This window comes from Lepidochelys kempii, chromosome 1, assembly GCF_965140285.1.
Source record: "Lepidochelys kempii isolate rLepKem1 chromosome 1, rLepKem1.hap1, whole genome shotgun sequence".
Lineage (NCBI taxonomy): Eukaryota > Metazoa > Chordata > Testudines > Cheloniidae > Lepidochelys > Lepidochelys kempii.
This window is the reverse complement of record NC_136380.1, coordinates 275,826,967-275,853,529: the sequence shown is the minus strand read 5'-3', so window position 1 is coordinate 275,853,529 and position 26,563 is coordinate 275,826,967. Positions and strand designations below refer to the sequence as shown.

Genomic DNA, 26,563 nt, shown 5'->3' with positions numbered 1-26,563 from the left:
TTTCTTTTTGCGAATACAGACTAACACGGCTGTTCCTCTGAAACTTTTTCCTGACAGTTGCCTTCAGAGTCCTAAATTTGCCCCAATGAATACATGTTATATGTCTTTAGTTACATGCTATTTTTTTCCAGAGGGACCCTACCACAAGGCAACTATGGAAAATGATTGTATTAGTAACCATAAAGCTGGTGTTTCCTAACCTTCAAATGATTGATTTTGCATCTTTAATATTCTTTTGACCCAGTTCTGTTGTACGTAATAGATAGCTCATGTGGTACTTAGGAGCACTGGTGGAGTAAGAGCAGCAGAGCAAGTCTTCTATGAGTTTCACTTTGTCTATATATTACATTATTTTAACAGCCAGTGAACCATCCGGTTTTGAAATTACACCATATAATCTCCTCTGTCTCTCTTGCTTTCATTCAAGTACATTGAAATTGTGATCCCCAAAAGGAATTTTTATCAAGGCCTCATTTGCAATCAAATTCTTTTTCCTTTTCTAATCCATTTCGTTCCTCTTTGGAACTTTCTGAATGAAATGGGTTGCATTGCTTACAACTAGTATTTGATGAGCCAAAAGGGGAAAAAAGAAACCCAAGATGGAGTGCATGCTCATGAATATCTTTCAACTTAATACCTACGCTGAGTATTAGATAGACAAAAGAAACCTGAACCAATTTATATCAGAAACTTTGAATAGCATGCACAAGTATGTATACACAAAACTACCAAAATGGAGCCATTGTAATGCTAGCATGTCTACTCCAGCTGTGTAATAGTAGTGGGTCTGTAGCAACTTGTGGTTAACCACTTTGACCTTCAGAGAGGCTGAGTATTGAGATGAAGAGCCATGGTAATAAAATAATTAGGTCACAAATTTTGAATATTTGACATTAATTTTGAGTAGAAAAATCTTCCTATCTATCTTAGGGCTTGTCTACACTGGCACTTTACAGCACTGCAACTTTCTTGCTCAGGGGTGTGAAAAAAACACCCCCCTGAGCACAGCAACTTTCAGCGCTATAAAGGGCCAGTATAGACAGTGCACCTGCCCTCCCAGTGCTGGGAGCTGCGCCCCTCGTGGAGGTGGGCTTTTTAGAGCGCTGGGAGAGCTCTCTCCCAGCGCTCTGCCACGACCACACAAGCCACGTTAATGTGCTGCCGTGGCAGCACTTTAACATTGCCAGTGAAGACGAGCCCTTAGGTATGGAGATGGCACCCATTAGGATAGTGTCTGAGTGCCTTACAATCATTAATGCTTTCTCCTCACAACACCCTTATGATCTAAGGAAGTGCTATTATCTGGATTTTACAGATGGGGAATTGAGACGCAGGGAGGCTAAGTGAGTTGCCCCGGGTCATAAAAAAAGTCTGTGGCATAGCAGGTATTTGAACTCATATCTCCCAAGTTCTAACTACCCCCCTAATTCCTTCTATTTCTCCTATTAATCCTAGGAGAGAATGGCTAGTGAAAAAAAAAAGGACACATTTTGGTTAACTTTGATAGTACATGAACAGTACATATCACTTCATTATAATGAGAAATTAAGTGTTTAGTAGTTAATTAAGAGATACATATCACTGACAGTTACAAGAAACACTACCAATCTGTCAGCTTTGAAAGGCACTTGCTAGGTATGTATTTTGTAAATTACAGCCAATTCTTTAAAACACCTTAAGCAAACTGAAAACTAATTATTGTGATATATTTAGTTCACAGTAAGTCTGGCTGACTTAACATTTAAAACACATATTTGATGTCTCAACATTTTGGAATATACAAATGTCTTTGCACCAGAGCAGTTAAGGATCCTTTTAACTCAGGCAGTTAGGTTCCTATACAATTCAAATGCACAAAGGGAGAATAAAAAGACACAGTTTACTTTAACAAGACACTTTGTCAGCTGAATGAGTATGGTAGCGGCAGCTAATTCGGCCCCTTACTTAATATGCATTATGATACAGACTTTAATTACATGATCACATGGTATTTATGCCCCAAAGTAACCCAACCTCATTCAGGGCACTTGACAGACAGCGCTCACTTAATAAGCAACTGTGACGTTGCACTCCATATGTTTATGGAAATATGCTTATGAGTGTAAATAGAATGTAACTTGAATATGCTTTATGCAAAAGGTGTCTTGTAAGGTATCATTACAAAGTTTATAATCTACTGAGTGTTCATCCTATTTGTATGAATGTATCATTCTTGTATCTGAAGCTAGAAATACAAAGTATTACTCTGAAGTCCTATTGTAACTATGCAAAGTGTGGGCCATTAATGGTGGCTTGGAATCTTCATAGCTCCCATTCACTAGGACAATTGGTTGTGAATGACTCTGTTTACTTGTTTCAGAGTAACAGCCGTGTTAGTCTGTATTCGCAAAAAGAAAAGGAGGACTTGTGGCACCTTAGAGACTAACCAATTTATTAGAGCATAAGCTTTCGTGAGCTACAGCTCACTTCCTCAGATGCATCTGAGGAAGTGAGCTGTAGCTCACGAAAGCTTATGCTCTAATAAATTGGTTAGTCTCTAAGGTGCCACAAGTCCTCCTTTTCTGTTTACTTGCAAACCTTCCTGGGTATGTGCAGGCCAGCCTTGAAAGAATGGAGAATGAGGTCTTACAGTGACATGTGATCGTGTCACCTGATACTGGAATCCATCTTAAACCTGGTGCTTTTCCATTTAGAAGAAGGGGTGGGGACCCAGAGACACAAAAGATTCCCACCTTGTGCCAAAGCTATAAAAGGGGGCGGAACAAAACAAAGGGGGCTGCCAGTCATGAGAAATCCCCTAGTTACCACCTGAGCTGGAACAAGGACTGTACCAGGGGAAAGGATTGGGCCCAGATTAGGAAGGAGTCTAGTCTGTGAAAGAAGCTTATTGGAACATCTCTGAGGGTGAGATTCACCTGTATTCAGTTTCTTAAATGTATTAGGATTAGACTTGCATGTTTTGTTTTATTTTGCTTGGTAACTTACTTTGTTCTGTCTGTTATTATTTGAAACCACGTAAATCCCACTTTTTATACTTAATAAAATCACTTTTGTTTATTAATTAACTCAAAGTAAGTGATTAATACCAGGGGGAGCAAACAGCTGTGCATATCTCTCTATCAGCGTTATAGAGGGCGGACAATTTATGAGTTTACCCTGTATAAGCTTTATACAGAGTAAAACGGATTTATTTGGGGTTTGGATCCCATTGGGAGCTGGGTGTCTGGGTGCTGGAGATAGGTGACTGGCTGACCAGTTTTTGCTTAAGTTCGCAGCTTTGGGGGCATGGAAAAGACCTGGGTCTGTGTTCCAGCAGACTAGCATGTCTGGCTCAACAAGGCAGGGTTCTGGAGTCCCAAGCTGCCAGTGGAAAACGGGCTCAGAGCTAATTCCAGCATGTCAGGTGGCAGTCCCAAGGGGCTTTCTGTGACCAAACCCGTCACAGCAACTATTCAATAATTACTGATTTATGTATGGCCTGACACCTTATATACCAGACGTTATTAAAGCCCTGCTCTGAAGACAGAATAATTACTTTCCTCATGGGCTTTTCTGTGGCGCTCATCACCATAGAATCTGAGTGCTTCACACAATGAATTTAGCTTTATCACACTGCTGTGAGGTGAAGGAGTGGCCTTATATTCCTTTTACAGATCAGGAGCTGAGGCACAGACAGGTTAAGGTAAAAAGCATCCACTAATTTTGGGGGCCAAAGTTGAGACATCTAGGACTTGATTTTTCAGAGTACTTAGCATTATATAGCATTTAATATGTTTGAAGCAACCACTGATGTCAATTGTAGCTGTGAGTGCTCAGCGTTTCTGCAAATCATATCCCAGGGTCACAAGTTAGGCACACACAAAATGAGAAACACACCGTTAGTGATGCCTCTGAAAATTCTGGTTTAAGTGACTTGCCCAGCATCATATAGGTGGTAGAGGCAGAGATAGAATCCAATCCCCAATGGCACCATCCAACTGCCTTAACCATAGGACCATCCTCTCTCTTCCGCCTCATCTAGCAATAAATGAGGCAAGAAGCCTGCAGACAACAACCTCCTTTGCTATACAATACTGAAGAGGAATGCAGAAGGCTCCAGAGGTCCATTCTCTGCATTGAATGAAGCAAGGGTCCTGGGGAAAAAGTATAATGTGATCATGTAATTAAAGCCTAAATTATACTGCATATGCATTGGGGGGAATTAATTAAGTCTGCACAGTTTGCTTGACTTTGCTTTTTAAAAAAAAAAAAAACTAGGAAATGACACACAGCCTTCATTAAAAGAATGTGATTAAGGTTGCAAACTGAAAAAAAAACCCAGAAATTGACATATATGTGAATCATCAGCAGGTTGGAACCTTTCAGATCCACCACGCAGACCTCTGCCTTTTGAGCTACCAGAGTAACAGAAAGCAGGTTGTCATCCTCTCTGTGGACCAGCACTAGAAGGGAATGAGTCACATACTTTTCCAATACATCTTTGTTAAGAGCAGAGGAATCGTGAGACTCAAGAATCTTGGGTTTCATTCCAGGTTCTGGATGGGAGTGTGCACTAGGGGGTACAGATTCTTCTAGTCCATCCCCTCCCACAGATTTCTGTCTCAGACTTATCTATTCTCCACACCTGGATCTTTATCCCAGTCCCACTCTCAACTCCTCAGGTTTCTTCTCCTCCCAGTCTCAGTCTCCTTGCCCATCCAGTCTGAGGCTATGTCTACACATGGACGTGGGGGTGTGACATATTTGTGCTAGCTCTCTTTGAGATAGCGTAACACCGACGGACCCCAGTCATCGGCGGGCAGAATCGAACCTGGAACCTCTGGAGCTAAATGCGTGAGCTTCTACTGTATGAGCTAAAAGCCATATGGCTGTTAGCCAAGGCTGTAGAGCAGACTCATTAATTCTCTCTCTAAGTGGTCTCAGTGCCACTAGATGGGACAGAGCACCACACCCCGGTGGTGTGGGAGTTACATTAGCATGCTCAATATAACAGTATAGCCACAGTAGCAGGGGTAGTGGTGACCTATGGAATAGACTAGCCTCCATAAGTACAAACCAACTGGATCCCAAGAGTATGTACTCCGGGCAGCTAACTCATGCCACTGTGGCTACACCACTATTTTTAGCACACTGGTTTGACGAGAGCTTATACAAACGGCACACCTCGAGCTCCAAATGTAGACATAGCCTAAGTTTCCTGGTCCAGGCTTGCAGTTCAAATCCCAAACCCCACACTCCCAGTGCCTCTCCCTCCCCACACCATCCTAGCCTGCTTGCCCACCCAACCAATCTCAATTTCTCCCTCCCAGCTACTCATCTGTCTCTTCCCCACACTGGACCCCAATATTAGTCTTCCTTCGTGAGATCCTTATCAAATCTCAGTTTCCTCTCCACCTTCTCCTCCCCCCGTTTCCCTCCTCTGTGGTTCCTTGTCCAAGTCTTTTTGCCCAGTCCCAGTTCTCAACAGCACCTCCCACTCACTCCCTGCAAACCTGTTCTCCCCCACACTGGTTCCTAGTCCCACTATATCCAGTCAATTTCAGTCTCCAATCTGCCCACTGGAGCTGCTCATCTGATTTGAGTGTTCCTGGCTTTCAGTCCCACACCATTTCTCTCATTGACTCAGTTTATTTGCCCAACTAGTCCCAACCTTCCCTTCCCCCAGCTTCCAGTCCCAGACTCTCCATACAAAACAATCCAAGTCCCCCTCACATCCTCCTTACTCCCAGTCTCAATCTTCTTGCCCAGCCAGTCCCAGATTCAATCCATTCCCAGTGACTCCTCGGCCCAATCTCTTCCTTTCCCAGCTTTTATCCCTTCTACATTAGAATTGAACAGCTTCCTTCTCTACCGTGCCTGGAGGACAGGAGAGAGGGTCCCAGTTCCAGTGCCTGGCCTCACACTGGCCCAAAGAAGCTGGAAGCATACTGGGAAAGTCTGGCCTTGCTCCTGTAATAATGGGCTGGAGGGAGCATGCTCAGTTGCTCTGTGAGGATGACACGTGTCGTCCAGTCACATGTAGGAGCTGTGATGGGATGGAGCATGTGCAATCTTGTCAGCACTAGGAGCTGTAAGGTCATGGACCGTGCTCAATGAGGACAGAAACTTCAGAGATTTTAGTTGCTAAAAATCAATGACATCTCTACTGAGCATGTGTAAACTACAATTTTTCAGAAGTCTTATAACTTGGCCAGATTTGGGTAGACTGTCAAGAGGATGGCAAAAGGCCCATCCCTGACACAAACACCATCCTGGGCCAAATTTAAGTCCCTACTCCAAGCATGGGGGAGCTAGAGCTATACAGAGAAGAGGTAATCAGAAAATTTTAACGTGGGCAAAACAATGTATTTTTTTCTAGCCTTGTTCTCAGAAATGGCTGAACTATTTTGGGTTGTCATTTAAAAAAGTTTTATCCTGAGGCAGGTACTCAACATGGAAAATTTAAATGGTTACATTAGCAGGCTTGGCAAAGTTATAAACAACTGAAATGCACCTGGAAGCACTGAGCAACTTTAACAAACAGTGTTACCAGCCCCATCTACAATGAATACACGAACACACATATGTACGTCCGGTTCTCATATTTAGAGATACCCTCCACAAGTGTAAATCATAGCTTCATTGCTGAAGACATGGCTCGTGTGGGTAGCTCAGGGATCTGGCCCAAGATACATACACAAGCACCTGTGTTGGCAATTTGTATTACACACCCGCACCAATATATGAAATACCCTTTTAAAAACTCCCTCCAGCACCAAACAAACAATGTTGATATTTTCCATTTTCCCAGTGGTTCTGAGAAGAGTTGAAGTTAACATGGCTGTTTTGATGTACTGATAATGACTTATTTAGATAGCATCATATCATGATGCTTTATGCAACTATTATTATGAAGATATCAGTCCAGCTCTAGTAATGTTATGATGCTGCTATTGACACACCAGATTAGTGGTCCCCAAACTTTTTACCTTGTGTCCCTCCTTGCCCCTGTCTGTGCTCCTCCCATCCCGAGATCTGCAGTCAGGAGATGGGAGTGAGGCCATAGTCAGGGCTGAGACTGGAGCTGTGGCTGGAACCATGGCTGGGAGCAGGGCCGTGGTCAGGGCTGGGAAGCCAGCCTGGGACTGCAGCCAGGCCAGGAACCAGGGGCCAAGGCCGGGACTGCGGCTGGGGCCTGGAGTGGAACTGGGCCTGGGACGTGGGCCGAGGCTGGGGGCAAGGCTGAAGCTGGGGCTGGGAGTGGATCGGTAGCTTGGCTGGGGCTGGGAGCAGAGCTGGGGGCAGAGCAAGACTGGGTGGTGCTCTCTCCCTGCCCCCATTGGAGGCTAGCCCAGATTCCACCATGCCCCTCTGAACATTACTTCTAGAGGGGGGCACCCAACAGTTTAGGGACCACTGTACTAGAGGGAGCCCCTGATTTCTTGCCATTAGTTCGGTGATTAAAAAATTATTTAGGCTGTGATTATTATTAAGTTACACTTTTGGCCTCCAAATATTGATGGTAGCCCTTTATAGAAGTATCAGCTCCAAGTATAACAGCAGAATCCATAATAAAAGATTTAGATACAAGATCACGTAACTATTGCATTAAAGATAACAACATAGATCAAACATTTCAATACCCGATCATTGAACATTTCATCTTCTATTTGCTTACCAAATTCAGGTGTTTAATTTTTCGTATTGAACACATTAACAAGGCACCTATTGAGCAATAATGAAAGTAAAGATCAGCCAGCTTAATAAAGCACATTCCAGAACTAAATGTTATAGTACAGGTGTGACTCTGAATTGTACACTTTGGGGTACTAGTAAGTAGTGCAGGTGTTATAACAAATTCCTTCTCTCCTATAATAAGTCCTGATTCAAAGTCCATTGAAGTCTCTCAGAATTTTACATTGACTTCTAGAGGCTTTGAATAAGGCCCTTAAAATCAACCCCTTAAGAAACATACAAGTAGCTATGCTCCAAGTAGTTCAATTTCAAAGAAAGTCTATTTACAAGGGCATGGCAGTGGTCTACTCTAGATGAGCCTGAGACATGAATTACTGTAGTGAAATAAGCGTCTGATAAAATTAGGCATAATTTTTGCATTATTTGGAATTAAGCCTCTATTCTGAGATGACAACCAAATTCCACAATAGTCTCAAGTAGCAGCCATATTTCCTGCATAGTGGGCATGCACAAACTGCCAAAAAGCTTCTCAAAACACTTCTCTAGCAACATGAGTATCACTTCAATCTTGCAGAGTATTAACCAACTGTCATCCAAAGAGAAGTGCTGTCTAAACACTCAAATAGCCAAGAAATAGTCCATGATGGATTGATGGGAAAGGAAGCAGTACTGAATATCTTCAGTATATTGAGGAAAACCCACATTATGGCTCTTCAGCAGCTTCATAGGGAATGGCCTGTTTCAGTACCACAAGAATGCCTAATGCCTGACTAAAAGTTGTACAATAAATCCAATCCTCATTCAAGAGCTCCCTCTAAAAGTGAGATTGGTGAGGAACTAGCCAGTATGTCCACATCATGAGACGTTATAGAGGCTCTGTATATATAAAAGTTGGGAGTGTCCTGCCCTCCCAAAGTAAGGCATTAGCTATCTCCATTAAGACTTGACTTGGGACCTCCCCACAGGCCTCCACCAATCAGGAATTAAATGGGTGAAACCCAAATGTAGCTGAGCTCAGCTAGGATCTCCTAGAACTTGGAAAGAGTAACAACCTGAAATTTATCTAAGAGTAGCTGGGAGTTTGCCTAATTCTTTGACATTTTATAACAGTATTGTCAACCATCTGCTCATCTATGAAGAATTCACACTAAGATTGCTAAAATTTGTTAGAGTGCAACCATTCTCATCAATATTAACTGGATCGTGGACAGCTTCAGACAATTTCCTTTGGTTAGTTCTTTCCCCTCAGAATAAAGGAGGCCAGAGAAGACACTGGGTATAAAAAGATTCTGAACAGTGGGGCTAGAAGCTAATTTTCCTTCACTAATGGCAGTCTCCTGCCTAAATGCTTCATGTAAGCATACCAGTTAACCAATAAGTTCTATAAGAATGTCACTGATATACCAGCTCATCAATAGCAGTGGAACAAAAATAAATATATATAGTAAGGCTCTCTCTCTCTCTCTCTAGATAGAGATATAAAAATCATAAGACTGACAACATATCAAGTATGACAATTTCCTACAATATCTTTGGGAGAACTTATTGCATTAAGTTAGTGTCATTTTGGGCCAAGGAATGTATGCAATTCCCTGGGGAAGGTATCCACAGCCCCTTCAGGAACTAAGAAGAGTGGAAGATGATTTGGCAAATTCACTGGTAACACCTACAGAGAGGTACCACCTCATGGAGACGCTTGTGTTCAATCTGGATTCTCTAGAGACCAGTAGACATAGAAAGGACATTTGGATAAATAGCCTGAGTTTAAACTGACCAGGGGCCTTCATTCTGATCCAGCATGGAGGGTCCCAAACCTTAAGGAAGAGTTAGGAGGACTGACACCAACAAGAGCAATTGTGGAGGTAAACTTATTAGCATGCATGTTCTTTTATTGTTTTTAGTATGTTCTCTCTGTATGCTTTCATTTTAAGAATGTATGTTTGCTTAGAAAGAGCTGTGTGGTAAATTAACTGTGGCAATTGTGCTGTTTACAGCCTCTGAGGAAGGAAGGCAAAGCAGGCCCACTGAGGAATCTGCCTTCCTTGGAAATTCACAGTGTAGGCGGCAGGGAACCTGGAAATACCATGCAAACCTGGAAATATGCCAGTCAGAGGGAGAGACACGTGTCTCTGTCCAAGAGAGGTGATGGCTGGGAACCGGAAAGCGTGAGCCTTTGGCTGGATTGTAGAGGGGAAATACATGGGCAGTTGCCCTGGACTGTGACAGTGAGTACAAAAACTTTGCCAATCTTCTTCTGTGACTGGTAAGCACTGATGCTGGACCATCAAAGTTTCCCCTTTGAAAAGCATTTTACTGCTTCAATATTCAACTGCGTAAGATGATGGTCTGACTGTGGAAAAAAAATAAAGGTCCAGAATTCTAGTTCAGTCCCAAAGCAAGGTCAAACATACAACTACTCTTTGCCTGCTCCTCGTAATAACTTAAGAAACATGCGTGGTAACTTTAACATCTGTGAACTCACAAGTAAATGAAGATGACTTCTGCCGTATAAGGAAATTGAAGTCTCCCAGTACCAAAGCCTGGGAGACTACACCAAAGTCAGCAGGTCTCAAATTTCTGTTAAGAATTTGGGGTTGACCATTGTAGTGAGGTGTTTGGTATGACAAGATTTTAATAGTGAAACTGCCCTGACTGCTGCAGAAAATGGCCTTATGCTGCAAGTAGCTTAGTTGTCAGCATGCAGAAAGCCTGTTGACACATATTGTCCAATAGTGGATTCTACTTCTTCAAAACAACAAAGCAACATTTCAGCACATCAGCCTACAAATAATAAAGCCCACAGAAACAAGAACAACCAAAAACCAATATGCCATGACCCCTTACTTACAAATTATTACTAAGCCACACTTTAATCAGTAAACAGAATCTGATCACTTCCTTTCATAAATGAGGCATGAAATTAACTGTCAAATCAGTGTCACACACATAGTTTTGAATACTTTTGAACTTTAAAGTGCTTACATATGTGGAAACTGCCACTAAACCAAAATATTTGTATGTTGGACTTGGATGAGGCTGGCAAAAAGCAAAATAAGGCCTCAGTCCTACAACTTGTTCCACATGGATGAAGGGATCTTTCTACACAGATTCAGGGCCTAAGAGCAGATCCTGCAAAATTTTACTCACATGAGTAAGCCTGACTCATATGCACAATTCCACTGAGGTCATTGAACCGGTGAAGATTAAAAGAAAGTAGACATATTGATAGACCAAGTTTTCACATAATTATCTCACAGCAAACTGATTATTCCATTTTTCAAACCTTGATTTTATGCCTGACCAAGAGGTATGTTACATTTTTCCTTATTTAATGCAACCCTTACATCAATTTTATTTTCTTAAAAAGAAGCAAAATAAATATATTGTACCTGTCAAGGAAGGCAATGACATTTTCTCTCTGATTGGGACATCCATAACGCAATTATTTTAAACATGAGTGAGTGAGAGTATATAGGTGTAGAGAATAGGGACCTCAAGCAAAAAGCAGGTTCCAGACTCTGAACCCCAAAACAGATCTGTAGTAAATTAATATATTACATAGCTACCCACTCATGGCAATGTCCCATCTCTATAAAAAAATAATCTTGTTTCTAACATTATTCTATTTTTTAATAATGTAGCTGACTACTTCAAGTGTGACACAGACAATGATGGTATGGATGTCAATCCTACCTAAGGTTACAAGTTGGTAGTCTCAACTTCCTACCCAGGATAAGTAAACTCCAAAGATAATGCCTCTCATCAATCCAAAGCCCACATGTGTGACAAAGGGTAGGTCTACACTACAGCTGGAGGTGCAGTTTCCAGCTCAGGTAGACATAGCTTTGATTGAACTAGCCTGCTAACAGCAGCAATGTAGCCGTGGAGGCACCTTGGTCTAGCCCCTGAGTACAGTAGAGTCTGAGACCGTCTGTAAGGAGCTCTGGTAGCTAGCCCACACCACCACCTGCACTGCTATTTTTAGCATGCTAACCCAGTCACAGCTAGCACACGTATGTCACTTTGAGCTGGGAATTACATTTACAGCTGCCACGTAGACTTACCCAAAGACTCCACACGAGGGGGCATAAAAAAATTTATTCATGCAGCCACATTAAAATGCAGTAGGGTTCATCCCCTGACTGTAAGTAATGCTGTCTGTAATCCCAGTTAAATTATTCTTGACTTCTGACTTTCAACAATAAAATGAGTTGACCCTGAATTTGTGTAGTGCATAAGTAACAAATGAAAGTCATCTCTGGAAATGAGGGGCATTTGAGAAGTATATCAAAGAGCACAGTGGAAAAAGAACCTTTCAGTCCGACAGCTGGGGTGCTTTCTCTGTGCCCCCAGAGTATAAGGGGTTTAGTTTTATTATGTCAGGAAGTCATTAATGCAGAGATTTGTGATTGAAAATTAAGGCCTTACATGTTTATTTGAACACAGCTGGCCCTGAGCTCATCTTTCCTCTGTACATTCACCTCATACAACTGCCATCCAATCTATTCGAGCCATGTGGCAATTTTAATTATTTCCTTTTGAGTGATTTCACAGCCCTTCCCCCACCCCCACTTTTAATGTCTTGTGGAACTTCAGAAGACTGAAAGCTTCTCAGTGAAGAAGATGAAAAATCAAAACAGCCAGCTGCGAATTCTCACGTGTGTGTTATGGGATGTCCTGTAGGCAGCATGGTGCAGGGGACTGAGCACAAGGCTCAGCACAACGAATGCTGAGATTCTAGATTCCCCCTCTCCTCCTGGGTGGCTCTCACTCTTTGCAATTCTATAGATGACACATGGTTTAGTTATGCCCCTCTGAGGCAGGCACATGGCACAACCCTCAATTTACAGGGAGGAACTGTGAAGCTCAGGGAGATTATCAACTGCTGAAGGTCACAAAGCAAGTCAGTGACATTACCAGGAGTAAAACTCAAGTCTCCTTACTCCACATCCCATTATCTAGGTAGCAATGCCCTGTAGGCAAGTCAGGCCAAGATATTCAAAGGTGACTGGTGACTGTGGGCACCCAACCGGAGACAATCTTATGGGGCCTAGTTTTCAGAAGTTGTGCGGCATTTTCTGAAAATCAGTCCCCTTTAAACAGTCTCAGATTGGGCATCCAAAAAGTTGAGCAGCCAAAATCACTAGTCATTTCTGAATATGTCTTGGCCTTAACTTCTATATCTCACATACACAAAAGTAGAAAGTATTGGGTGAAAATTCTCCAATGCTTTACAAGTGCAGGAATTCTGCAGTTTTCCAGAAGATGAAAGGCAAATGTCATCAGCAACATTTTTGTGACAAGTATTTTGCCCAACCTGTGACAGTCTTTTCTCATCAGAGACATAGGACTGGAATAGCAGGGACCAACAAGGTCAGGAAGGAGGTGGGCTGACAGGGATTCACGAGAATGCTGTACAGCATTTGTCTGTATTGCAGCTGCTTACCTACTTGAGACTTACATGTTATTGTTTTTTTAAAACTATACGTACTCCAATACAAGACTTGTCTGTTTTGTCCACCTGTTGCATTCTGTCTAATACTGATAGACTTCAACAAAGGCCCCTAGATTGTAAAATTTCTGTGGCAAGGATGGTCTTCTTTATTATGTGCCTATTCAGGATCTAGCACTATGGGGCCCTGATCATTCATTCATTGATTCCTAGGAACTACCTTAATAACAACAACAATAGTGACAACAGTCCAGCCATTTGAACATGTGACTGGGAACCAGAAAGTCCTACACTCCAGTACCGATACTAACTTGCTGTGTGGTCTATGGCAAATCACTTTACCTTTTGCCTCATCAGTGAAGTATCAATATGAATTAGTACTCACCTCCTTCCCATACAAGGATGTTGTAAGAATTAATAAATGTTTGTACAGCATTTATTATTTAATGTTTGCAGGTTATTTTAAAATAATAATGTTTGTAAAGTACTTCCATCTGTTTTGCATATTTTATTATTATTCAACATATAAATTCAAAGAAAACAAACTAAGAATGTTGGAGCTCGGGCAAAAGGGTCTGAGGATACGTTTTCAGACCATTCTATGAGATTTAGCCCTGTCACTAATGTGACTTTTATGGAGGATACAGAGTTAAAATCCATCCTGCCACTGAAAATCTACTTCTCTATACTGAAGTCATTCCATGTTCAGCAGCACAGTTGATCCCCTTTTTCCATTCATACACATGAAATTCTAATTTCTCACCAGTGCAATAAAAATAATTTATCAACAAGATTGGTCTTTTGTTCCATTGAAAACATTTTTCTTCATCTGCAGTGTTTTCTCACCCCCACGGAACATTATACTGGTGTTTCAGATTCGTTTCAACTTTGCTTAAGTATTGTTCTTCCTCCAGAAGGTATAGTATTACACACAAGTCTATTAGTCATTCCATTTACTCCACTACAATTTCAGTCTACTCTCCCAGAACAGTAGATAATTAACTCTTTAGAAATAAAGCTAGTGTTTTGCCAGACATATAGCTCTTCCTGAAAGTGAAGCAGGCAGCCATGTACAGGGATCACTACAAAATATTTGCAACCAGATTGGTTCTTGCGACAAAGCAGACAAGTTGGACCAGAAAATAAATTATAATATGTGAGCTTGGGGCCAAAAAGACGTTCCTTTCTCTGACGGCAGAGCAACATCATTAATATTAATTTGTATTACCATAATGCCTAGGAGCCTGGTCCTGGATCAGAACCTCATTATACTAGACACTGTACAAACACAAAACAAAAAGACAGCCCCTGCCTCAAAGAACTTGCATGTAGTCATGGACAACACTAATTTGGAAAATATACTATGTCACCACCCTGAATATCTTCCCATTTCTAAAACTGAACCTGAATTCAATTTTAGGTTCTGAATAAGCCCCCAAACACACACTCCAGAGTCCAGGTGGGATTGGAACAAGAAGTGCCAAAATGGCACAAGATAGTCTGCTCTCATGGTAACCCCATCCAAGAAGGGAAGTGTCAGACATTGTGTATATGTTCTCATGAGACTTCCAGCCCGATTTATATGAGGTTGCGATAATTCAGATCATCATTGGAACTGAGTTCTTAGCCAATCCAAACCCAAATGCTGAGCATTTCGAGTGTCCCTTCACCAAGGCTTAGTATGTACTGCATCACACTGACTTATAGACCTGGGGAAAATATAAGCAGTTGGTATCAGGATCTGAACAGGTTCAGTGTGAAGCCAGTAGAGGAGAGGCAGTGGGGATCTAGAGTCAGTGCCAAATGGGTATTGCTTAAACCAAGTCTTTGACCTAACTGGCTATCCTGCCCCGCAGTGAGTCCTCAGGGGCTAGTTGGGTATTAATTGGGAAGGGCCATTCAGTAAGGACTGCATGCTTGTCTTGCCTCCATTCCCACATCAGAGCCCAATGCTGAACAGCCAATCATCGCTCAGGGCAGAGAACAGGCTAAATCTGATCAGCAGAGTGGCTTTGCCTGCATGAACTCAGTGGCTACCGGTGCAGGGCTCAGAAATGAGCAATAGACATGGAAATGTTCATGAAGCAAGAGCAAAAGCAATAAATATAAATAACGGATTTGTAATAGTAATGTCCAATCAGCAAGCAACAGTGTGTGTATGTAAATAAAACACAAATGGTTGTAGCAAACTTAAGGCCATTATGGCTGAGTTATGCAGACAGCTCCAAAGATATTGCTCTGGCTGTTTGCGCCTAGCAATATAGATTGGCACTTGCAGGAGATCTGCATGAGGGCGAGGGACCCTCACCTCCATGCCTGGTCTAAAAATAAACAATTTGTGAAATTAGATGGCATGCTAGATCTATGAGGTAGTTGAGTTTGCTCTGAAAAATCAAGGGGACCGGCCTCGATGAATGAGAAAATATGATTGAATCTTTCTTGGTATGAAGTGGGCAAGGAATTCTGGAGTGATGGATATGGTAGTGACAGAGCCAGCAATTTTCAAAAGTACCTATGTGACTTACGAGCCTAAGACTCAGTTTCAAAAGTCATTTAAGGCCAGATGTTAAAGGCATTTAGGCGCCTAATTCATTCAAGGTGATTTAAACATCTAGATGCTATTGAAAATTCTCCTAGGTACCTATCTTTTAAAATATGGCCCATAGGCACTTAGGAGCCTTAGTCTCATTGAAAGTCAATTGGGCTAAGATTCCTAAGTTATGTAGATGCTTTTGGAAACTGTAGCCTATGCTAGCTCTGCCCAGATGCACTGTATATCCTGCTCTAACCACCGGATAACACTGCCTCCCAATGTCAAGCTTGAATGGCACTTTCAGTTCAGTGTAAGGTTTGAAATAAGCTGGCAAAGATGGCAGAACCCATTTACCATCTCTACGAGCTAACCTTGAATTCTCAAGTACAAATCTGTTCTAAGAGAGAAGTTTAAACATATACACTTAGGTTCCACTGTTTGAAAATGCAGTTAGGGAAGTTTTTAAAAGAACCACTTCTCTCCCCTACCCCAACCCTTATTATACATGGACAGGACTTCTACATCCCCTCCTCCTCCCCCTCATCTTCCATTAAAACACCTGTACCAGTCAGAATTGATATGCCCTTTTCAGAGAGAAACTGGAAGTAAAAAAAAAAGCTTGTCTCAAGTTTTTGGAGATTCCCCTCAGCTTTTCATTGTAATTCACACTAAAACGCTTTCTATATTGACCTTCATTCTGTAAAAAATGGACATAATTAGCATAAGGGGTGTATTTTAAATCAGAAAGAGATTCACAGCTGAATGAAAGGGAGGGGTATTTCTGGGTATATGTATTTATTCAGTTAATTGATTTCAATATAATACAATTCTTTTTTTTTTTTAAGTATAAGAAAAATACAGTAATTTTATGTACATTTAGTTTGGTCTAAAATAATATATCAACCTTTCCAGAAGGTCGAAATTCCCTTATGAAAAATACTAATTATAGTCCTGTTCCCATACACTTTTGTGGGCAGTATCCCATGCTATTAGTGATTCTAAAATAATATACTATTGTTAATGAAGGCCCTAGCTGATGGAGTGATTTGCTTTCATTAATTTGTTGAATTAATAATTCACTAAAATGTATGCACAATCTCAGTATAAATCTTTGGCATAACCCTGCATGGAAACAATGAACAAAAAAGAAAAAAAAAATCCATAAACTTACTTCAGATAAAGTTAGGAAACCACAAATACAGTCACATTTTGGGCCCAATCCTGCCCACTAGGAAGGGATCAGGATCACGATGAACGAAATTCCAAATGCAGGAGAACATGAAGTAAAGAGAACCACAGAGGCTTTCACAGCCGGCGTTTTAGTGACCGAGTTATGCATGGCATTAGCTAGACCTGTAGAGTCATTAGCAACTCGAGACTGAAATAGCATGTGCTCTCCATGAAAACTTGCATTTAAATCTTTAGTGCCATATTAGCACTTAAAATAATTACATAATTCCATACTGTGCAAGCTTAGTTCCCCTTCCAGTCTATGCAGATGGCATGTAGAAGCAAGTCTGATTCGGGGGGCGCGCCAAAATCAACCTGTATGCTTAGCACTCGCAGCAGCGAACCTGAGCTGATCAGAAACAGTTTTCTTAGCAAAAAGAGGGTCCCAAATTCAGGGCGCGGGAGAGGGACACTAAAAGCCGCTCAATTCTCCACGTACCAGATTCGAGTCACCATGCTACCCCCCGTCCCCACCCCAAACTTACAGTTAAAGGGACGTGTTAAGAAACGGGAGGGATCCTTGGAAGTTTTCAGGACCCAGTTCCTACATCCAGGCAAACTTCGGAAAAAGCTGGTGGGGGGGGGGGGGGGGGGGGGGAGGAGGGAGACCGATATCCCCACAGCAGAGCCTGAAAGTCGATGCAGCAACACACCGCTTTCAAATAACCCACTCAACTCCCACTGCTTCTGAACTTCCAGCAGCAAGAAACAAGCCCTGGTGCGGGAGAGGGGCCGGATACTTTTTTTTTTTTCAGCCTTGATTAGAGGCGCTCTAACCCTGGCTGCAATGAGCTACCACCACGCATGGCAGCGTTAACATCCGGATTTCAATCATTCCTTTGCACTCCTATTAATCTGCAGCCTGCTACAAACGAGGTGCCCGAGATTTTAAACCACCTGGCTGGCCTGGGAGCACTGAGGGCCCCCAAGGCTAGGGAATCTGTTAAATTAGAGCTTGCCCTTCCTATTGAAAGTGTTGGCCGGGATTTAAACTAGGCATCGGGTGTGAAATATGCACAGATCGGAGTAAGGAGACGCAGCCCTTCTGGCACACGCGGATCAATAGCCCTCCAACACGTTAAACTGACTCACGAGCTCTTAGGAAAGTTTCTAAGTCACAGTTTCGGGGGGAGGGTGTCAACTTTTCCCAGCAACGTGCACTCCCCCGAGAAGTTACCTGACTGCAAAACGACACATCCAGTGCCCCAGCGCGACCACACACTCACTCTTTACCTGCTTTTGTGCCTGGTCTTTAATAGATTCCTTCCAAAGGGAGCCATAGCCACTCCAGCGGCCGAAGCACGACATCAACGCGTCCAAAACCAAGGCTGGGGTGTTCTTCCCCCCCGCTCACCTCCTCCAGCTTGTTAGTAGTCACCGAGCGTAGCGATGGGCTGGAAGTTGTGCAATTTGCTAACTCTGAACTACTGGTTTCTTGTTGTTGCTGCACCTTTGGAGTCCTGCCCAGCTGCAATCTTCAAGGAGGCGTTTATGAGCAGGAAAAGGGAAAAAAAAACCCAGCAACCCACTTTCTATTGTGATGTGAAGTTATTTGCAGAACTTGCTAAACTTTCAGCCTTGCCAGCCGCTAAGGCACCAATCAGCAAAGGGAAAAGGCGATTTGACTCCAGGAGGGAGCGAGGCAAGAACGCCCAACAGAAGGATTCAAACTTTCTCCACCAAGTTCCAGCCACTTAAGGTCAAGTCCAGCAGCTAAAGAGGAGCCTTAATGTAGGGCAGATAGTAGTTCTTCCACCAGTTCTAGTGCATAATAATAACCTGCCTTACAAATCAACCTGTAGCTGCTTCTCATTTCAGGGTGACAAAGTAGGTCACAGCTACCTCTCTGGCCCCTCTGTGCTTTTAGGTAAACATTGGATACTTTGCTAGGTGCATATAAACCTTTAGAGACTTTGATCTGCAAACCTCACTCAACAGCCACCTGTGGCTTCATAACACTTCCCAAGAGGGCCTGAATTTCAAAAGTGCTGAGAACCCCCAATTTTAGCTGAAACCCGTGAGAACTGTAGGTGCTCAGCACCTTTGAAAATCGGGCCATAAAAGGGGGCTGTTAGGAAGGGAGAGTGGCCAGAAGAATAGAAAGGGACAATGCAATACCGCACTGACCTCCAACATAGTGTAGCTTTTTGGCTGAAAGAAAAGGAGGACTTGTGGCACCTTAGAGACTAACCAATTTATTTGAGCATAAGCTTTCCTGAGCTACAGCTCACTTCATCCGATGCATCTCACGAAAGCTTATGCTCAAATAAATTGATTAGTCTCTAAGGTGCCACAAGTACTCCTTTTCTTTCTGCAGATACAGACTAACACGGCTGTTACTCTGAAACCTGTCTTTTTGGCTGACTTTGTTAAAGGGGAAATAAGCATGTGTTAAAGTTGTTGTTTGTTCCAAAAACCTGGGCACTAATGAGTAAAGAGGATTAGTAATAAAGCTGTGAAAGGGGAAACATGTGTCTCATTGACTTCAATGGGCTTTCGCTGGGGATTACAGTGTAGAAAGGCAAACCTATTAAAGCAGAAAGCAGTATAAATAGGGAACTGATGGTGGAGGGTACTGGAGGCAGGGGAGAATGAACCTTTGCCCTGTAGCTTGTACAGTTATTTGCACCATTACTGAGTAGGTGTAAAATGTTTCCATTCTGAGTTCATTGCATTTTACACTCACTTTATAGTACTGCAAAGGACTATACCAAGCTGTAGGTGTAGTGGTTAATCAGGCATCCTGAATTTAGCCCTGTCCCACTTCTGCTGGTGTTTGTATTAAACAAGAGGAGTAATCAGGTAGGGTGATGGGTTTATCTAGAAGGGGCTTTGTCATTTTTGACATTGGAATAAAACACTCCCTTTCCCTACTAAGAGATAGTCACATCAGCCTGCAATAAATAAAGCTAGAGCCCATTCCATGGTTTACCTATTACTGGCAGCCCTGGGAATGCCCCACATACTTTCAGTTCAATCCCAGGTCTGTAAACTCCCTGAGCTGTGACTACAAAGAGAGGAACTGGAGTCACAGCTTGTTTGGGTGGGTTAAATTAACACACACACACACACACACAGGAAAAAAATCCCTCAGATTCCTGAGGCTGCTGCCAAGAGAAGTTTCATGAAGCAGGATCTACTCTGGGTATTAGGTGCCTGATCCAAAACCCACTGAAATCAATGGGAGTCTTTACACTGACTTTGGGTCCAGACTGATATGCTGTAGGTGGGGATTTTCTCACCTTTAAATGGTGACAAATATTTTCCAAATCCCCTGAGATGTCTGCAAGACAGTCTTGGCACAGAACTACTATTCCACTGCTGAGAATTTCTTAGAGTAAAATAGGTATTAAAATAAAGGGTTTTTCCCTCCCTCTTTCCCTTGTTGGCAAAGGTAACATTAAACAACTTTATCTGCTGTATATTGCAATGTGAAGCATTCTAATATTGCTCACTTACTTTTCTCCTCATTACAAAGATAAATGGGAATTGGGAAACATCTACAGCTGTTCTTACACTTCCAAATTAATCAGCAGTCACCTCACAGTATCAATTGATTGTAACTATTAAAGTATGATGTGATGTAGTGGCCTACTTGTTCCTTTTTTACCTGCAATTGCCAGATAAACTTAATCAAATGGATGGGCCTCGGGAAACTTAATGCTGTTATGCAAATAAATCACAAAGCAGATTTTAAAATAAATCTTCAGGGTAAATTTTATATACCCACACTTCATTGTGAAAACCTCTAAAGTTTCCATTTTCATTTTAATGGCATGAATTTGAGGAAAGACTCCTGCAATAACAACTGTACATTTCCATCCAAGTTTGAAATAACAGACCTTACCCTTTGCACACTTTCTGAAATGAGATTGAAAATATTTGTCTAGTTTACTTTAGAGAGGAGGCAAGTAAGAGGGGTCATGATAGGTATACAAAGTACCAGATGAGATGGGAGTTTCAACTGACTATTTCTAAAATGTAAGAAGAGGAAACATACAATGAAACTGAAAGGAAACAAATTTCAGACTGATAAAAAGAAATAGTTTTCTCACACAATGTACAATTAACCCATGGAACTCATTGTCACAAGATATCACTGAAGACAAAATGCTTAGCAAGATTTTTTTTTTTAATAGAAATTTATATCAACAAAAATAATACATATCGGGGATTCTCACAAGAAAATTTTGTGGCTACACTCTGAGGCCACCAACTCTTGCTGGTGCCCTATCTGACAGTTTTTCTTAAAATACTTAATTATCTTTAGGAAAAAACAAATAAATATGCACATATACATGTCCAAATCATTGTAATTTATTTATGTAGAGTTTTTTGCAGACTCAGTAATAAAAATAATGGACAGTTGTCTCTATTCTTTACTGCACCTAAACAGACTAGAAACACAAATAAGGTGCTTTGTATGTTTTGCTTTTTTTGTTAATTTTTTTTTTTAGACTTGCTAGCTAGTAAGTCTGCTACTATGAAAAGTGATATTTGTTAATATCACTTTTCACAGCAGACTTACTCATCCCCAGCAAGCTGGGGGACAAACAAAATGCTGGATGGGGAGGTGGGTTAGGAGGCAGGAGAGCCAGGGGTGATGGGGGACTGGAGGAGGCAGTGGTGGTCGAGTGACGGGGGAAGGTGGGAGTGAGGTGCTGGAGCCTGGGGTCCGGCTGTACAGCTGGGTATTGGAGGAGGCAGCAGGGGCCAGGGGCAGCGTAGGGAGGGGTGATCCTGTGGCCGGAGTCTGAAGTCCTGCTTCGGGTGGTCCAGGGACACGCAGCTCCCATTGGCCGGGAACGATGTACTGGGAGCCACGAACTGGGAGCCACGGGCGGCCATGCTTATGGATGGTCAATGTAAACAAACTGTCTCATGGCCCACCAGCGGATTATCCTGACAGGCAGCGTGCGGCCCATGGGCCGCAGGTTGCCCACCACTGGCTTAGGATATTAAAGGTAAAAAATTCAAAAGCACCCAAATCATTTAGGAGCCTCTCGTGGAACATTAATGGGACTTAGGCCTGGTCTACACTACAATAAAAAACTTTTCAGCTGCTCCTGTACTTCATAACCTTTCTGTCATCGAATGCATGAGATAGAATCATAGAATATCAGGGTTGGAAGGGACCTCAGGAGGTCATCTAGTCCAACCTCCTGCTCAAAGCAGGACCAATCCCCAATTTTTGCCCCATCCCTAAATGGCCCCCTCAAGGATTCAACTCACAACCCTGGGTTTAGCAGACCAATCCTCAAACCACTGAGCTATCCCTCAAAACTGATGCTAGTGTTAATTACTTTTCAGAGTAGTAGCTCATTCTAAAGCCCAATTACTGATGAATAAACTGCTTTTTATGAATAACGCAGCAATAAGTAATTTGAACAGACCATCTCATCATCTGTTTTCATTAGTGCAGCCACTTATTGTCATTTCAATATCGGTATAACTATGTTGCTCAGAGTGTGAAAAATCCACACCCCTGAGCAACGGAGTTATACCAACCTAACCCGCAGTGTAGACAGTGCTATGCCGATGGAAGAGCTTCTCCCTTTGTATCAACTCTAGCAGAGGTTGATTAAATTACACCTAAGGAAGAAGAGTATTTGTGGCACCTTAGAGACTAACACATTTATTTGAGCATAAGCTTTCGTGGACTAAAACCCACTTCATTGGATGCATGCAGTGGAAAATACAATAGGAAGATATATATATACACAGAGAACCAAACACCTACAAGATCTCTATCAAGCGTTCTTACAACTACAATACCCACCTGGTGATGTGAAGAAACAGATTGACAGAGCCAGAAGAGTACCCAGAAGTTACCCACTACAGGACAGGCCCAACAAAGAAAATAACAGAACACCACTAGCCATCACCTTCAACTAAAACCTCTCCAGCGCATCAAGGATCTACAAGCTATTCTGAAGGATGATCCCTCACTCTCACCGAACTTGGGAGACAGGCCCGTCCTAGCTTAGGAACAGCCCCCCAACCTGAAGCAAATACTCACCAGCGACCACACACCCACAACAAAAACACTAACCCAGGAACTTATCCTTGCAACAAAGCACGTTGCCAACTCTGTCCACATTCAGGGGACACCATCATAGGACCTAATCACATCAGCCACACTATCAGAGGCTCGTTCACCTGCACATCTAACAATGTGATATGTGCCAGCAATGCCCCTCTGCCATGTACATTGGCTACGTAAAAGAATAAATGGATACAAATCAGACATCAAGAATTATAACATGCAAAAACCAGTTGGAGAACACTTCAATCTCCCTGGTCGCTCGATTACACACCTAAAAGTCACAATACTACCACATAAAAACTTCAAAAACAGACTCCAAGGAGAAACTGCTGAATTGGAATTAATTTTCAAACTGGACACCATTAAATTAGGCTTGAATAAAGACTGGGAGTGGATGGGTCATTACACGAAGTACAACTATTTCCCCATGCTTATTTTCCCTCCTATTGTTACTCACAGCTGAATGGGCCATCCTGATTATCAATACAAAAGGGTTTTTTTTTTCCTCCTGCTGATAATAGCTCACCTTAACTGATTGCTCTCATTATAGTGGGTATGGCAACACCCATTTTTTCATTTTCTCTGTGTATATATGTATCTTCCTACTCTATTTTCCACTGCATGCATCTGATGAAGTGGGTTTTAGTCCACGAAAGCTGAAGCTCAAATACATTTGTTAGTCTCTAAGGTGCCACAAGTACGCCTCGTTCTTTTTGCTGATACAGACTAACACGGCTACCACTCTGAAACCTAAGGAAGAAGCTCCCCTATTGGTTTAGTGGTGTCTTCATTGAAGCACTCTAGCAGCACAGCTGCATCACTACAGTGTTTTAAGTGTAGCCATGCCCTTAGTTTTTGGGTATATTTTCAAAAGTGTCTAAGGGCATGGCTACATTTGCAGATGTAGAGCGCTTTGAGTTAAACCCACCTTTGGAAAGCTCAGTAGGGAAAGCGCTGCAGTCTGTCCACAATGACAGCTGCAAGCGCACTGGCGTGGCCACATTTGCGGCACTTGCAGCGGCATTGGGAGCGGTGCATAATGGGCAGCTATCCCACAGAGCACCTCTTCCCATTCTGGTGCTGTGGCTTGTGGGAAGGGGGAGGGGAACGCGGGGCAGTTTGGGTCCTGTCCCAATGCCCCATGATGCATCGGTTTGAATCCCAGCAATCCCTCTGCTTCCGTCCACATTTGGCACCATCTTTCAACGTTTTTTGTACTGCGCGCTCCGTCTTCCCTTTCAGTCTGCAGGAATGGAGACCGAACTGCTGAGGAGTATGCTGATGAGTCTTTCCAGTACGTCACGTTTGGCAGTCGAGTTATTCCTTATGATCCAAAGTGACAGTGAGGGCTCCGATGACGATATTGACTCGAGTAACACATATGTCACGAGTTTGCTTGTGGCATTCACAGACATGCTCACCACTGTGGAACGCTGCTTTTGGGCTTGGGAAACAAGCACTGAGTGGTGGGATCACATCGTCTTGCAAGTCTGGGATGACAAGCAGTGGCTGCAGAACTTTCGGATGAGAAAAGCCACTTTCATGGGACTGTGTGAGGCGCTCGCCCCCACCCTGTGGAGCAAGGACACGAAATTGAGAGTGGCCCTGATGGTGGAGAGCTGCCCTAGTGCTCCTCATGCTGCTGGCAGATCCTCTTTTCACTGTCCCGCCACTCCTGCACTTTATGATTTTCATTACTGCATTACTTCATGCAACATGTCTTCCTTGCTTCTACATGGCCTCTTTCTGATTCTTTGGAGTCTTTCGGCCGGTGATAACACGGATGGCTGAGATCTCAAGGTTACATCTGTAAAGGCAAAATGCAACACTTAACAGAGGCAGCATTGTTCACACCAGACAGAGCAATGATTCCCCCGTACTTAAGGGGAAGCACAGTCTACACAATAGCATAATTTGCCCAGCCCAAAGCGAGTGCATATAACCCACGGGAGCAAAAAAATGATGAGTAAGCACAGGGTCAGGCATGACTGATTGTTTCATGGCTGTCCTGTCCTCTGGATTTCTATGCCTTGGGGAGAGCCAACAGCAGCAGGGGGCCCCTATACTGAACACTGTCCCCACATTTTCCACAGGAATTCGTCCTGGAAGATATCTCGCTGCTGAGGGTGACCTGGGAAGCAAGGGAGGGTCTTCTACTACAATGTGGCTTCCACCCTGGCCCATATGCAGCTTGCTTGTGTGCAGCAATGGTCCCCCCACCCTCACGGCACAGTGGCGCGGAGAAGTTAGCCTTACTGGGACAAGGACCACAGTGGCTCTCCTGAGAAACCTGCGCAAGCTCATTGGCCAAGTTCTGGATGAGACCTTTGAAGTGATCACTGAGGCCGATTACCACAATGTGAGAGAGCACCCCAATGCCCTATTCTGCATCTAGGCATGCATGCAGCCCTAACCCTCCTCACCCCAATAGCCTGCACCCCAACTTCCTTCCCAAAATAAAAGCCACTTACCGGGAACCTCCTCTGGTGTTTGTCCTTCCCCAAGCACCGGCTGCCATGACTGGCTACCTTCCTCCTGGTCTGAGAACAGCTCCTGGCTGCATGCATCTGGGGATTCCAGGCTGTCTTCCTCTGCCTCAGCACCCTCGCTCCCACTTTGCTGCTCCTACTCCTCCTCCTGTCTTGTTGAATCGGGCTCTGAGGTGTCCATGGTGGTACTCAGAGTGGAGGTGGGGTCGCCCCCAAATATTGCATCCAGCTCTTTGTAGAAACAGCAGGTCTCAGGGGCAGCACCGGAGCGGCTGTTTGCATCATGGACTTCGTGGTAGGCATTCCGCAGCTCCTTCACTTTAATCCTGCACTGCAGATCATACCGGTCATGGCCCCTTTCCATCATGTCCCTTGATATCTGCCTGAAGGTATCGTAATTCCTATGGCTGGAGCGCAGCTGGGTCTGGACAGCTTCCTCCCCACAAACATTGATGAGGTCCAGCACCTCAACACTGCGCCATACTGGGGCTTGCCTGGTGCGTGGAGGCATGGTCACCTGGACAGATTCGCTGAGAGCACTCCACGCCTGGCTGAGCAAACAGGAAGAGGATTTTCAAAATTCCCAGAGAATTTAAAGGGCAGGTCTGACAGTTGGTCACCTGAGGGCAGGGCAGTAGAGTTCAAAGTGATGACCAGAGTGGCTAGAACAGGCATTGTGGGACACTTCTGGAGGCTGATCAGAGGGCACTAACAGACCAGGTGCACACTGGCGCCGTGGCGCTCCAGCCAGGGTGCACAAAACGTTATTTCACTCGCCGAGGTGGAGTACCAGGAGCGCTCTAGCCGCAGAGTCAGAGCGCTCTATGTGCCTTGCCAGTGTGGATGGGTAGTGAGCTAGTGCACCCGGGGCTCTTTTAATTAGCTGTAACTCTCAAGTATAGCCAAGCCCTAAGTCACCAGAGCCTAACTAGACTAGACAAATCACTAGCAAATATGCTGCAGGGATCAATCCTTCACTGTCAAGAAGATGGACTAGATATGACCTATTGAGTCTTGTCAATCTCTAATTTATGTGTCTGAGTTGTATGTGGTGCTACATAATTTGCTTTATCCTCTTCCTAAGGCCAGATGTTCCATCTGAGAAATCCACTTGCCAGGTATTATGAGAGACAGAAATG

General features: G+C 43.3%; 1 protein-coding gene across 1 annotated transcript in view; it reads right to left on the bottom strand.

The window, feature by feature from the left end:
* The window catches only part of RASSF9 (Ras association domain family member 9), a 34,108-nt gene extending 15,718 nt beyond the window's left edge, over positions 1 to 18,390 (bottom strand). The window contains exon 1 of the mRNA XM_073327609.2: positions 18,123 to 18,390. Within this exon, the coding sequence (XP_073183710.2) occupies positions 18,123 to 18,169 (47 nt within the window). The 5' untranslated portion in view covers positions 18,170 to 18,390. The remainder of the gene's footprint in view (positions 1 to 18,122) is intronic.
* Between the last annotated feature and the right edge of the window lie 8,173 nt (positions 18,391 to 26,563).